Source organism: Aythya ferina (assembly GCF_964211825.1).
Source record: "Aythya ferina genome assembly, chromosome: 13".
In the NCBI taxonomy this organism is placed as follows: Eukaryota; Metazoa; Chordata; class Aves; order Anseriformes; family Anatidae; genus Aythya; species Aythya ferina.
The window spans coordinates 16,200,899-16,216,288 of NC_140311.1; the positions used below are offsets into that span (position 1 = coordinate 16,200,899).

General features: G+C 47.9%; 2 protein-coding genes across 3 annotated transcripts in view; one reads left to right on the plus strand and one right to left on the minus strand.

Moving 5' to 3' along the window:
• LOC311444123 (uncharacterized protein) overlaps positions 1 to 15,390 on the minus strand; it is a 293,968-nt gene that overhangs the window by 135,043 nt on the left and 143,535 nt on the right. The gene's annotated exons all lie outside the window — the stretch shown is intronic.
• Positions 1 to 15,390, plus strand: part of LOC311444120 (vascular endothelial growth factor receptor kdr-like) — a 131,211-nt gene that overhangs the window by 69,205 nt on the left and 46,616 nt on the right. For both annotated transcript variants that reach the window (XM_084535021.1, XM_084535022.1), the window contains exons 10-11: positions 5,216 to 5,366; positions 7,960 to 8,065. In XM_084535021.1, the coding sequence (XP_084391147.1) occupies positions 5,216 to 5,366; positions 7,960 to 8,065 (257 nt within the window). The remainder of the gene's footprint in view (positions 1 to 5,215; positions 5,367 to 7,959; positions 8,066 to 15,390) is intronic.

Below are 15,390 nucleotides of genomic sequence, written 5' to 3' on the forward strand. Positions count from 1 at the left end.
CAATTCCCAGCAGGGCAGGTCAGGCACTCTGTGATTCTTCTTCACTTGTGCTAAGGCAGCATCCAGCTGAAGGGTTTCTCTTCCACGTGCTTCCACCCCGCTGGCGTTCCCAGCCTGTGCGAGCGGCTTACAATGGAGCAGCAGGGTGTGGGCACCAAAGATTAGGCAGGGGGCTGATAACTGGCGAACCTGCTTCTATTCCTGGCCTCCTGGCTTCTGTACTGACTTTGGAGAGACTTTGGCCACTCGATTTGTCCTGGCATCTGCTTCCCCAGAGGTAGCGTGGGGACAACGTTGTGCACCCACTCCAGAGCAGCCTGGTGTGTAGTGCTGTGCAGGATAAAACAAAAAGCAAACAGAACAAAGCAAAGCAAACCCCCCAGACAAAATCAGCTGGGGTCAAATTCAGCGTTCTGTTCAGCCTGAAACAAAAGCTATTTTCACTCGTTTAATTTAAATCATTTTTCTTTCTTTCAACAACAGCAACAAAAAAATACAATGATCACTTGCAAGCCGAACACAGATTAAGTGTTTTTACTTGGGGGGTGAATTTCATCCTCTCTTCCCCGTATCACTTGACCCGTCCATACTTGCATTAATGAGATTCAGATCTACAGTACAAAACATTCACCTGGCTCAGCCTGCAGAGCTCTGTTTCCATTAAGTACCGTACAAACATCAGATGAAAGATTCTGAAGTGCAAATTATTTTTGCTTTTGGGAAGCAGAAAAGGTAAATTGAGAACGAGTGGCCTCTCTGTGAATAGTTTTAATGAAGCCCCATGTCCAGCAAAGTACATAAGGTTGAGACTAAATGCCTCGCTGGACCACTCTATGGGATTTTAATGAAGTGCTCCATGTGAAAAGATGTTTTTGAAACCCAGTCTGGATGGCAGTGGGGAAGGTGTGCAAACAGCATTTCAGTCAGAGGTCACTGAAAGTAAGGTGAAGTTTCTCTGCAAACACAGCAAGCCTTTCTGCGTGCTGCCCTCTACATTTGGGTGCTTCTCTGGGTGCCAAGTGTGCACCTCCCTAACAACATCTGCAATGCATTTAGAGGTAAAAAGGTCTCCTGCAAAAGGGGCGATGCCAGGGGGCAATGTCCCGGTCCTTTTCTGTATTATTTGCTCCTAATGCCACAGACTACCCATTACACAAGAAAGTAAGGTGAGATTTACATAATGCTGATCAATTTGAAACTTACAGTAAGCAGAACTGCTTTTTGATTGCATTTCACAGTGCAGTAGCAGCGAAGTCTTTAGTTATTCAGGTCATCTCTCACACCAGCAAGTGCACCTCTGCAAAAAGGGCTGGGGATACGATCACACTTTAAGGCAGAGAGGACAAAAACCCATTTCTTTCGATACATTTAAAGCCATCTGAACATGGCACATTGCAAAAGCAGCTGGAGACGAGAAAGCTTTTAAGGTTTGTTTGGCTTCTGCTTGAGGAAACTCAGCGTGGGGAGGGCAACGGCCGAGGGATGGGAGGCAGAGGCTGGAAGTAAGCAGGCAGATCTCTGGGGGACGGCTGGGAAGCGGAGAGTGGGATGGCGAGGGATGCTTCAGGTCAGGAGTGGGGTGTACTTAGCGCTCTCCTCTTGCAGCTCAGCACCGTGTAGCAGACAGGACCGCCAGGTCAGGGCAAGGCTCCACAGGGAGGCGTTCGGTGAGCCCAAGGCGAGGGTAGCAAAGGGCACTGAGGTTGGCACAGCCACAGAGCTTCAAGGAGGGCTCTGCTGCACTGAGCGGTGAGGCATGGTGTGCTGCAGGGTGTGTTGCAGGGTGCTGTGCAGAGGCAGCTTGCTTCTTTATGGCCGTTGTAGTGCTGTTAGTCCAACACCTGCTGGAGCTCTCCATTCCCAACAGTTTGGGGTTTTTTTGCATGCTTAAGAACAGCTATACATGTGCAAATCTATCTGGGTTGATGAAACCCATATGTTAGATGAATAATTTAGGGTGCAAGCAGAAATATACCTGGATTCTGGCAGTGCTTACCCATGGATTTGTACCCCAAGCCTTTCCCCACACCTACCCATGAACAAAGACACACCGGAGTTTGTGCATAAGCCACCACGCCGCTTAGTAAGCAAACATGAAAGAGAAAGCAAAGCAGGGCTTGGAGGAGGGAGAGAATTATCTACGAAATACACCGGTAGGTGTAGAATAGATAATCACTGGCTTTAGGTTAAAAACTCCTCGTCATGCTAATGCAGAGCCTTTCTGCAGGCGAGACTGCTGCGGTTGCCCACTGAGCCAACCACCTCGTTACTGCCCCACTAAACCCAAACGCAGCTGGCATGGCAGAGGTGACTGAACAGCCCCGAGGGGTTCAAGCACCGATGGAGGCAGCTGCTGCAGATAGGATCTAGCTGAGACGTGAGCCAAGTGAACGAGAATCATTCCTTCAGCTGCCTTCAAGGGCACAGCACGTCAGACGGCCACTGTGCCCACTGTGCATAGGGTGGGAGAGTTCTTGGTTGAGGAATATCCCCCACCACATCCTACACCCCAAATCCGAGGCGTGCTGGGGCCAATGCCAGCAGCCTTAGAAGCACAAAGAAGCTGCTTTCAAAACGGCGGAAGGTGGGGTGACACTTACAGGGTGACACTCGCAGGATGACACCTACCACCCTTTCAGTCGATGCAGGGGAAACGAGAGAAAAAGAGAGACTTCAAAATTGCTTCAATCTCTGAGTGCCATGCCCGTAATTACCTATTACCCCACGCTCACTGCATTGCAACGCACTCTGAAAGAAATGATGGGGAGGCATTTTTAGCCAGCCCCTCAAGTTTTAAGAAAATAATTGCTTAAACCTCATAAATACTAATTATTTCAATTGATGAATCATTTTGACTCATTCTAGGTTTCAAGTAATATTTAATAGTGCCATGCAGTAAAGTAATTGCGGAATTAGGAATTCATTTGTCACTCATGTGTGTTCTTATTTTAATTAGATCAAGTTAAAATTATTATTTCTTTTTTGGAAGGATAATTTAAATGACATTCAACGTGTTCATCATTTCACCGAGAAAAATCTAATTTTCAAAGATCATAATCAAACTTACTTTGTCCCCAAACTCTTTCAAACAAACACAAACACAAACACAAGAAGTCCCTCTCCCCAGGTGTGTGAGGCTTTGTTCCGTCTGCTCAGAAAGCATAACACTTGAGCAACCTTTCACACTGAACTTGAGTCATTTTTTCTGAGTGAAAATTACACATTTGAGCTCAGTCCAAACATGCAGAACAAAGGATTTGAGGCTGCAAAGAAAAATGTCTGAGACCATGAAAAATGTGCTCCTGTCTCCGGGGAATTTTGCAAAATTATTTTTATGATCAGAAATAATTTAGTGGTGGGAAATGAGATGCTAGTTACATGGAAATGCAACATTAGTGCCAATAATTTGTCCTGTGAATTGCCCGTACACCCCCAGATCTCCCAACACTTGCTCAGTGATACATTGCATAACGCGGGGCTGGAAGCCCTGCTTCCACTTTGCAGATGAGGATTTGGTTTTGAGAGTCTGGAAAACCGTCCTGCCCGCTCCCTTCTTCATCTTCTCCATCACAAAAAGCCAACCCCTCGCCCCGTCTGCGGGGCTGAAGGAGTGAGGAGTTCATTTCTGGAGCCTGGTGGGACAGCACCTGCAGGCAGAGGGGGGAACAACTCAACCAAAAGGGATCAAACCCACAGAACAGAACGCAACGGCACCACCAAGCCAATCCTGCCATCTCCTTGTTGTTTCTGTGGTGTGATTCTCTAAGTGGAATACTAATCGAGACCCAATCCAGGTTCCTTAAAGCAGTGAATGTTTTACTATAGAATGGGAGTTAGGATATGGCTGAACCAGCTACAGTCAACGCTGCTTTCATCTGGTGGAGAAGGAAATGCTGATGGATTTCCAGGCACCGATGAGGTCAGAAGCTCTTTCAGGGTCTGACCTGGCAGCCATGAGAAATGGAAAGCGAGGATCCCACCGAGACGTGGGATCAGAGTGGTCAGTCCTCTTGCAAGAGTAGCGGGCCGGGAGGGGAAAAAAATAGGAAAAAAGAAAAAAAAAAAAGAGGGAAAGGGCTCAAGATTGATGAGGTGGGCAGCAGCTCCTGTTTATATATCTGGGGCCTCCTTGACAGCAGAAAAAATAAGTTAGCCCAAAAAATAGAAATCTAATCTGCATTCACTTCCCAACTTGTCAAAAGCCCGCAGCGTAAGGCAGCAACAGAGGTGTTCCACAGAGGGACCCCAACCAATAAATCTGTTTGATTTCCTGTTATGAGAAGCAGACAAAGAGATATGGCCAGGGATGGGCAGAGCTGTCTGCACAAGGGAAGAGCCTGTGCTTTCACCCCAATCTCAAACCCACCCTCTCCGAGGTTACGAAAAGTTCAGTTCACTTTGGGGATTTTTTAACATTATTTCTCATTTTCGCATGTTCCCGTGGGAGCTGGAAGTCGATGGGACAAAGCATTGCCCTGCTGCTGGCCACAAGCAGCCCTGCAAGTGTCACACATAAGTTGGCTCTTGTGGGATTTCCAGCCCCAGGGTGTGATCTTGCAGTCCCTGCGGATGCGAATAACGCCGGGACATTTTTCATGGCTTTGCTGTTTCTGTGGCGAGGATGTCTTGGCATTATTCTACAAGGGGTTTCTCCCTGCCCCTTCTTCCCTGCCTCCTCCTCCCCCTCACCCAGTGCATGCTACAGGTAAACAGAAAAGGAAAGCAAAGTTTTCAGATCAAAAGGACAGCTTTGCACAGACCCTGTGGAGAACCATGCACAGTGATAACAACGCTGCAGAGCAGCAGCTGTTTGATAAAGTTCCTCTCAGGAGGTGACACCAGAAGTTGAATGCAATTTTGCCCACGGTACACACACACACACAGCCTGATCCTGCAGTCCCCAGCCGATGGCTGTTCATGGCACACCATTTCTAGAAGTGTAGCAGGCCCACAATGGCACTTGAAGGCAATTAGGATGAACGAGGCAGTGTTTTGATGTATTTTCTAAACCATCCGAACTGGTGCCCGTGTTCCTGTGTGCGTGTGCTTTCAGTATTGCTGGTAATTGCCCTACAACTTCAGCCTCACTAAATCATCACTGGTAGTGGTGACAGCAAAGGGCTTCAAAACCTTTGATGGAAGCAGGCCCACAACCACAGATGCAAATTTGCTCTTTTGGGTTTATTTTGTTGATGTTGTGTTGTTTTTTCTTCAGAGAGACCCAAGATCTACGAAAAGGAAACTGATTTCGATAAGATTGAGCGGGTGGAACTAAGAAGCAAACACAAGATCCAGTGCACCGTAAGTGGGAATCCTGACCCGAAGATCGAGTGGAAGTGGCAGCCCTGCAGCCCCACAGACACCCTGTAAGTGCCACTCGGGGAGCTCTCGCCTAAAGGTGAACACAATGCCAAGCAGCCCGGTGCTTTCAAGCCAGCTTTTCTTTCCAGTCTGTCTTATTTCTTTCAATTAAAAATCACAAGCAGTGCTTCCCTGCCCAAAGATTGCAGGGTTATGAGCCCCACAGGTTTCTGTTGCTTATGATCTTTTTGCAGTTACAAGCACCTTCTATAACATCCAAATCATCAAATGAGTTGAAAGTGACTGAAGAGCAGACCTGAATGTTCTTTAACCAACGAGCCATGTCCCTCTGACTTACCACCACCTTTCCTTGCACCTCCTGAGTGCAGCCCACACAGAGGCTCTTTGTGCAGAGGTTACATGCATCTTTTGCCTCTAAGAGCTATCGTCAGGCAAACCTGCCAAAGACTTGGGCTCCTTTAGTTGCCACGTGGACTTTTTGCTGCTTCAGAGCGCACACTGATCGCTGTCTCCTGTGGAAGCACCTGCACTGCCCAAGGTGCCGGGGGTACCAGGCCTTCACGCCATACTGAGGGCCCTTTGCTGGGGGTCTGGAGGTGGCCTCAGGTGTCAAGAAACAGAAGGAAGTGACTGGGTCAAAACTGTCAGGAAGGAAGGAGGCAAGTTAAAATAAAAGAAGCCTTTTGAGATTCACCTCATACAAGCAGACACTTTCTTTCCTCTTGCTGTGTAAGCAGGGTGGCCTGCGGGGAGAGGTGAGCTCAGCTCTAAGCGGGGAGCAGCAGGGGCTGCAGAGGAGCCAGGTGTAAGCATTGCCCTGTCATCAGACAGGGAAAAGCCACAAAAAGAAGCTCCTCTCCCAGGCTCCCTACAGCAGCGGTTGCAAAAAGGTTAGGTGATGTCTCAGGTTGGGTCGAAGAAAGGACCCGATGTCCTTCCACAGGGGAAGCAGCCTGTTACCTCGTTCAGCACCTGGCCAGGAGTTACACTGCACCTTTGGGAATCACAAGGCAGAGATTTGCAGGCTTAGGCAGGGCGGCTGGCATCAAGGCACACAAGCCCGAGCTGCTTCTTCGGAGGTGTTTGACCAGAGCAGGGAGGAAATACCCTAAGGAAACATCGTGCAGTCATAGGAAAGCCACAGAGATGACATGAAATCTTTTCCAGACCTTTCCATCCAGGGAGAGAAAAGCGCTCGTGCACACTGAATTACGCCAGTTTCAAACCAGGGACCTGGTAGCAGAAGACCTCGTATAACCCTTGTTCCAGCTCTCTGACTCTCTGATCTTATCAATTTAAATACAATTGCAGAGTGGCGTCTACCTCTTCTGGCCCCCGGGGCAGCCTTATCTTTTTCCAGCAGAAGCTGTAGGAGGATTCCTGTGGGAAATGACACAGCCCCCATTTCCTCCTGTTGTCTCACTTCCTCTCTCGCTCTCTTTCTCTCCCCCCTCCTCAGTGGTGCACTTTGAATCCCCAGCCCCGATTATTGTTCCTTAGAGCTGGGATGTGATTTGCTTCCGCTGAGTTTTTTCCCTTCACCCCCCAGCCAGCACTGTGCCCTGCAGGAAGTCTCCCAGGGCATCTTCTAAGGAGGCTGTTTGGGGAGCTGGGAGCCCTCCCTTAGCCCAGGGTGTGAATCCTGTGTCTTGTGCCTATTTGGCTGAGGCCCGGCTGGGTTACAGACTCGTTTTCTGCAGTAGCAGCCCTTGCACATCACCTCTAGAAGTCTATGTGCATTTTCCCTCCTACAATCCTAATTTGCTGCTGTGGGCTCCGAGGCTGCTGGGACTGGAGGTGATAAGGATGCTTTTTTTCTGCCGTGCATCGCGATGCCTTGCACAACATCCAACTGCAGCTGGTTGTGGAACTGAATTGACTTCACCAGCTTGTTCTCACAGGGTCCCAGTTCCCAACGCCCACCCTGGACTGGAAATTTGAAAATAAAAAATTTCCTGGAGTGGCGCAGCTGGCAGTGCCCTCAGCCAGCATCCCTGGGGCTCCAGCCTGCCGAAGACTTTGTGCTCCTAAGCTAGGGAAGGCTGGTGGATGTGCTGAGTTATTTAAAGGCTTGGTGTTAAAGCAGATAGAAAAGCCCTTTACCTTGGGTGGTGCAGATACACCTTGCAGCATGACAGCCTGCATTTCATGTCAGAAGGCTCAGCAGCCAGCCAGCCATGCTCAGTGACACCCATCCCCACACACTGTGCTGAATGCCTGCCATTCTGAAGTCTGAAATGCACTGCAAGTGCTCGAAAGAGCCCTTAAAGAGCCATAGCTGCATTGAGCTGCAGTATCGCCCTTATTAGCCCCATTAAATAAGCGTGGTATTACTAAGTGTCCAGTATTTTCTTTTTTCTCAGTCTTCAGAATGCCTGGGGGGGGTTTCCTGGCTGCTCGTGCATTCATCTTTGGCCACCTTCGTGGAGGTGGCTCCCAAATACCTTTAAAATGCTGTGATGAAGGAATACAGCACTTTTAGAAAGCGGTAATGATCTCTATCAGGAAGAGCTTTTAGAAGTTTTTAAGACCTAAGACTGTCACTTAAGAATGCCATTCTCTCATTTAATCGTGCCTCCTCGGGTTATCTGCGGTGAGCTGTGTTCTTGAACATCACCTCTGCTTTTCCACCTCCAGGTGCAACCCTGATGGGCAAAAAATTCTGGTTCAGGAGAACACGATCGTAGGCAACAAGATCAAGAGCATTGAAAATATGACCATGAAGCACGGGGATAAAAGGAAGGTATGTGTGTGATGGAGAGCTGAGCACTGATGTCACGGCCTAGCAGTGGGCTTTACGGAGGGGATGCTGCGCTCACACAGCGCACTCCCCACGGTTCCCAAGCTGCTGCTGGCTGTTAGCATGCTTGAAATTCCACGGCCCTGGGATCATTTTCAGATCTCTGCTGTTTATAAATGCTGGGATTCTGGCAATGATGTCACTTACCCTGTTTAAAACTCTCCAAAGAGTTCTGGGTCAAAAACCTCTCTGTCTCCCTCAGCCTTGCGGAAGTGTAAGACGGCTTCAGTGCAAGAGGGGTCCTGTGAAGCGCACCCAGCTGATAAGGCCATCAGGTTCATTAAGATGCTCTGCTCTTAGCACTTTGTACTACCCAGCCTTGCCTGCTCTCCCAGTAGCAGGACTTAAACAACTGGGTAATTTAAGAGGCCTACCATGGCCAGAGATAGCTGGGCTGATGTTCAGTGTCTGAATGCCCGCAGCACCTGCCTGTTCCAGCTGGAGGTGTGGACAGTTCCTTTCCCATTTAGGTCCCCAACCACGTTACCAAGCCGAGGAGGGCAGCAAGGCCTCCTTCCTTCTCCACCTCCCTGCCTGCTTCTCCTTCCAAACTGATCGTGCCGGAGCACGCTTCCTGCACGAACTGCAAAGATCCCAGCCATGAATTATCTGTTAAAGGCCTCGGGGACCTGCAGTGACACGGGGTGATGCTGAGTGATACCGTTTACACACGTCCATGCTAACCCTTGAGAAAGTGCCAGAAGCTTTCCTGCTCTAGATTCACAGACTTTGGCTATGCCTTGCAGAAGGGGCCGTGGTCCTGCTCAGAGAGCTGCTGTACCCCAGTTGGACTTACAGACGGTGGTGGCTGGAGGAGTGGTTTTGCAGCCACCCGTGGTTTGAGGCGGGCGATTCAGATTCGTGCTGACACCTGCAAGGTGCTGAGTGCTGCAGGTCGGATCCTGGTGTACCTTTAAGCATGTGATAATTCTTGGGGTACTCACATGCTTAAAATTAAGCACAAAGCTAAAGTGCTTTTCTGGACCGGGCCCAAACTAAATCAGCATCTGGCAGGATCAGTGCCTAAGCCATCTGCTCTTTCTCATGGAGACTTTCCAGTTCTAAACATAATCTAAAACAGAGCTCAGAAACATGGAGGTTGGGCTGGGAAGATGAAAATTGGTGTTCACTTTTCACTCTGGAGTTGTCCCTTTGCTGGAAGATATCTAGAAATTGGATTTACTTAGATACTATAGTGCCCCATAAGGTCTGTCTTTAATGTACTCTCTAAGATTTGGGGATCTTAGGTACAAACAACTATCTCCAGAGCTCCAATTGCACAAACTGGAGGTCGGTGACATGTACCTACACACTTTCTCCCTTTTCTGAACCTTTCTGTTTGCTGCATGGCTAGACAAGAGTTTAGTGGCTTTTGTGGCTCCTGTTGCTCTCCATCTATGCAGCCTGTCAAAATACATGATCTAAGAACTTTATGTCTGATATCAGTCTTAAATTTATGTTAGTTCCCACATGAAAGTGAAGAGTTTCACCACTGCCATGACTCAAAAACTATCTGTTGGCTGCTGGATTGTCCCACATCCCGGGATAGCAAGACACCTTGACCGAAATTTAAAACGTTTATCTGTCTTTATTTTATGCTTATGCCTATGTATGTCCCTCCCGTTTCTTCTTTTCCCAACATTGCTAAGGTAAATACGTAACAGGGTGAAATATGTGTTTGATCCCAGGCTTACAGATGGCATTTGGCTGCAGTCCCTATGAGTGAGGTGCTTTAGGGGTGCCACAGAGCTCCTGGATTCAGTGCAGCACTCCAAATGCATTCTTGCTCCATATTGGTGCATGATTAGGGGCTTCGCCGCTTTCCCCTATCCCCTGATTTCCCCAGAAAGCATAAAAGCAGGCACAGCAATCCAAGGAGAAACAGTGCTCCGCTGCCCCAGGGGACACCCCAGCACCTCCGCACGGGTGGCTCCCGACATCACCCACGTGCCCGTGCTGGGTGAGGGGAGGCACCGCTGGGGTAGGTGCTCTGTGGGAATGGGGGCCACGAGGGAACCTCGGTCCAAGGACCCCAAGGTCCTGCAAAGGACTCCTCGTGTTCCCTAAGAGCTTTGCTGCTGCTTACCCCTCGAGGACCACAAACAGCCCTGAGGCTGCTGGTCCGCATCGCACAGCTACCTCTGCCCCTTCCTTAGGCTCCAGGCATCCTGAAGTACTCCGTTTTTAGACATGTTCAAAAGCTCAGCCCACACCCTTCAACTTAAGCTTTTACATATTTCGTTATTAAAGTTTCATAACAATACTTCTTTACAAGTTACATAATTTTACGATTTATAATATATTCATTATTTTCATCTCCTGCTGATCCAGTGGTTGAAAACACATTCTGAGGTGTTCCTAATAATTCTTATGTCCTGATTAAGATTTATTCAAAGTAATAAAACTAGACTTTATGAATCTCAGATTTCGGCACTTTGTCTCCCCGCTTGCATTAGCAGACAATTCCTCTCCTTCCCTCTTTCTGAAGTCCAGGGCTATCTTTGTTAAGTGGAGCCTTTGGATAATAGAATATAATTCAAAAAAGATAGTGATGAAATCCCATAGCCTTCAGACTTTTCCTTGCTTTTTATCAGTCATTATTCCCACCAGAAAATAAATAGACAGGAAACAACCCAATCTGTTCCCACTATGCCCTAGCAAGTAATTCATCTGCATTGACTAGCCACATGAAATAATAAAGACGTTGGAGTCTGACTGAGCGTGGCTTTTATTGGCAGTGTTATGAGGCTGGGATTAGCTGAGATTGGTTATTTTTCCTGTGTGATTTGAGTCTGTCCGACAATAGCTGGAGTCTCAGAGCAGAAGGTGGAATTTACCTGGTCGCTAGGATTTCATCTGTAGCTCAGCGTCCCTCCAGGTTGCCCTCCAAGAACTGTAGTGACACGTTTGTTCACTGACATTTGAAAAAATGCATAAACTTTTTAGAGTTGCTCAGACTATGGGAATGAATCCCCAGAAATTCCCAGATCCAGAGTCTTGCTTAAAAGCAAGCTTGCAGAGGCAGCAAGCAGGGCTTTTTCCAGCAGCGCAGGCTCACACCGAGATCTTCAGGCATCTGTTTGATGGAAGCGGCATGTACGATTGGATTGAGGTCTCTCGTCATATTTGCCATAGTGATTATTCCACTGTTATTCTAAGATAGAGAGATGAATTCACCCCCTCCTGTCATTAAGGCTGTCTCATTCCCAAAGGAAAGCACGTGGTTATCACTAACAGTATGAAGTAGTTCATGGACATTTTGCTCAAATGCTGGTTGCAGCAATGACATCGTGCCAGCTTCATGTGCCTGGCAGTTTTAAGTCAACACTAAAGTTTTCACTCTGTGATTTAAACTGCTGTGTAGCTACCTCTGAAGACTGCTTTTTAATGCCAGGTGAAACACCCTTGCTTGCATGAATTGCTCGCATTTCCTCCTCACGTTGCAAGGCGCTAGCTTGCTATTTTATTTTCTTTCCTGTTAGTAAACTGGTCTTATTGCTTCGAGCTTGGGAGAAGGGAAGAAAAGCACAGTAAGAGCTATACAGAATTCAGCCCTCCTTGCAGGTTTCTTTCCACCTCTCTTTCCTCTCCCTCATGTCTATATGAGAGCGTGGCCTGGCCACGTGCATGTTCTTGCAGTGAAACGCGTGAATCAATTTTGCTGGGGAAATTGATAACCACTGCAGAAAGTGACCCCAAAATGTCAGGCTTAAGCCTCGCAGAGGAACAAAAGGATGATATCAGAGCAGTGGGGTGGGTTTGGTGACGAGCATGTGAACAGCTCAGCAGTGCTGTTTAAATGTCACCCTGCGTGGGTGCCGGTTTGACTGAGCTCCCACAAACTTGCAGGGGAAGGTGAGCTGCCTCTGGGGGTTTGAACGAAGCATCCCCGATGTGGGAGACTTACCCAGATGTTTCAAGCACAGGAGCACACGGCCCCAGATGTCCTGGGCAAGTCTTCTGGGGAAGCCAGGCTGGCAGCAGGGACTGCAGAGAGGGCCCTCTGTCCTCCCCAGCCTCTGCAATTCACGACTGCCACGACTTGGGTGCAAGGGGAAGGCACGGGGCGGTCATTGCTCGAGGCTGGCCAACACCTGCCCAGAGAGTGCTCAGTCCATCCGTACTAGAAATGTGCACCAGGAACTCAAGAGGAACCTCAGAGCTCCAATTTTGCTCACTTTTCTGCCCGTTCAGCACCTCTCCCATCGCACAGCTCTGCCGTTCTCTGAGGGAGGTAACCATTCGCCTTCTGCAGGGAGACAAACTCCCACGGCCAGGGAGCAGAGCAAACCCTGCAAGCTCCCATTCAGCCGACAGACTGCTCTTATCACTTGTCCTCAGTCCATCCTTTAGCATGTTTTGAATGGATGAATAAAATCATGGATCGGAATTGTCAGGCTATAAAAATAAGTGCTGTTCTCTGCCATTCAAGCAGACGGATTGGGAGCTAGCTGAATATTTCCTTGCAGGGTCTCTAGTCAAGTTCCTATTAATTACATCTCCCTCTAGCCACCTCCACCCCAGCTCTGCCGGAGTTAGACAGCTGAGAAGTTTTCCACCCACTTTTTTACTCCTCATCCTCGCCCACATACAGCTAACGAAGTGAAAGAGAGAATTGTTAACGAGGGCTGTTGGAGGGAGGGATTAGACAAAGGGAAGAGAAAGCAAGGAATATCAAGAGAGATTAATTCATGCTGGCTCCAGCTTGAAAACAAGGCCCTGCTGCTCTGTCCTTACTACAAGATGTCTTAAAACACTCATGGTACGGGGCTGTGGAATGTTATTTGGCTGCTTCGGAAGTGGCTTGTTTTTATCAGCTGGGGAGCATGGCAGCGAGGCACATGGACTTCATTGAGCTCCTCCATTACGGTTCTCTCAGCAGCAATGTCTGTTTACTTGCCATTGCTGCTCTTCAGAGATCAGGCGTTTTATTTCTTTTCTTACTGAGTTTTAAATCCGGTTTGTTCTTTTACAGTAATTATTTATTAGCTAATAAGCCCTTCCTTGGGCTTGCAGTATTGGGTGGCCTTTAGGTTAAGTAATAGGAAATGGAGCCCTTTACTTCCAAATTCAACACAGGCAATCAAAACTGGTTGTTGTCTGAAGGATGTTTGGCGTTTGGCATGCAGTGAGCTCACAGGATCTCAGGCCAGCTCCCACTAGGAAGATGTCTAGACGTCACATGCCAATAAATTGTTATTAATTCCACTGGTTCCAGCGCAGCCCACACAGAAATGAAGGACTGAACAGCCCCAGAGCTCATGCTGCCACCTGGGGCTGGAGTGCATTGGCAGGGGTTAAAGTGTCAGTCGGGCTGAGCTGCTCTCGACTGGGATATTGGGTGGAAGGCAGAGCCACTCCTGGCTCTGAATCCAGAGATGCGCTTTGCCAGCTGCACGGACTAAGCACGTGAAGTAGGTTAACTCCTCACATTTTTTTTGCCATGCTAAAGGTCCCCAAATGCTGGGACTATGCCACGCCACTGAGAGAGGTAATCCTGCTAACAGTTTTCACTGGTAATAATGGGAAAAGATTCCTACGCTCAGTTGCTCAAGTTCAGACTGTTTTCCCATTCAACTCAACAACCCCTTATCCCTACCTGCCATTACAACCAAGTACAGACAAATGTCACAGTGATAATGTTTGTTCAGCTTGGATTGTCTACAGAACCAGGTGATGAACTGCCAGCACATTTGCATTGTGAATATTAGGGTTTTTATAACATCTGGATTACTAGGGGCTACTTTTCGAAGCGATATCCTTGCCTGATTTGTCCAGATACTTCCAAAAGCAGCCACTACTGCTGCCTTCCTAAATGTTTCTTTCAGGTTTGTTCTGGTAAAAGTCAGAACCGTGTGGTTTTATGAAGGGGAAGAAAATTGGGATGCCCGTTGGTATTACACGTTTGTGTTCCAAAGCATCAGACTCTTGAGGATTAAAGCAGGATTAGGGCAGTTTGGCAGCTGAGGGCTTTACTCGAGATGCTGCAAAGATAACTGGGCTCCCAGTCTCAGGGATTTACCCAGGAGCACACAGACAGAACAAAAAGCTGATGCATACTGATTTCAAATTTTCATTCATTTTCTTACAAAAAAATCACTCCATTCCCTTCTGGCTCTGAGATCCCACACTGGTTTCTGCTGGCTGCTGCTGCTTTGCTCCCAGTTTGGCAGGAAGGTGAGAGCAAACCGAGCTCCCTCTTGTGCTCGGGTGCGTGTGCAACGCGTATCCCAGCACAGAGCAGGGTGTGAGCACACAAACAAGAGATCTCCTTTATCTGTTTTCCACAGTGAATTTTTCCCAAGACATTGCCCACAGACCAGGCTTGTTTCCTTCCACCATTTTAAGATCTTTTTCACCTTCCCACCTAGCTACTTTTGAGCTTAGCTAGGACGAGGTCCTGGTACAGCTATTTGGCTCTTTTGCTTTTTTTCCCTGCTCCCATGTCAGACTTCTCTCGACCTACATAGCTGGAGCTGTTGGCATCTGCGTGTGGTGTGTGTGCATGAGCGTGTGGGTGCATTCACCTCTGGGCCACCAAATGCAGCTTGGGGCATTGCAACCGTTTTTAGAAGAGTCACAGTATCACCCCTAAAACTTTGGCCATAGTCCAAAATGGATAACTACATTCCCCTTTATGATTTTAACTGGCTCTACAGTATTATTCTTGACTTTCCATCTAGAGCTGTCACTTTGCAAGACTAATAGCTGTTAAAAAGCTGTCCAAATTTATCCTCTTCTGCCCTTGGAGAATCAGTTTCAGCTCATACATTTATAGTGGCTTTTTCTATTCTCAAACATAAAATTGTTAGATCAAGTGATCACAAGAAGAAAGATCTTTCTCGTGATTCAGCAGTAGTTCAAAAAGCAGTGTCTAGGGCTCGAAGTCAGGGGGCAGTGCTCTGAACATGTGCTTGTTACTAACCTGGGGCGTTAGGCCCACTGCTACGGGAATAGAAAAAGGAAGAGGAGTAAACTGCCTGCCTGCGTGATTCAGTACCCACGTTAGAGCTATTTTCACATCACAAATAAAGCAGAACTGCACAGCTCTTTCTTTGGTGGACACCAGAGGGAGCTGGGTTTTCTGGTCTTCTCTTTTCACCCCTAAATTTGGGTTGTTCCCATTTTTGGTTAATTTCTGTGTTTTGTAACCATGAAAAGTGGATACTTTTCCACTTACCCACTATTCTGCTGAGGTGAAAAGAAAAACACTCCCCTTTAGAAAGTAAAATGCATATGGGATCAAAACCTTTGAAACTCATTTCCCT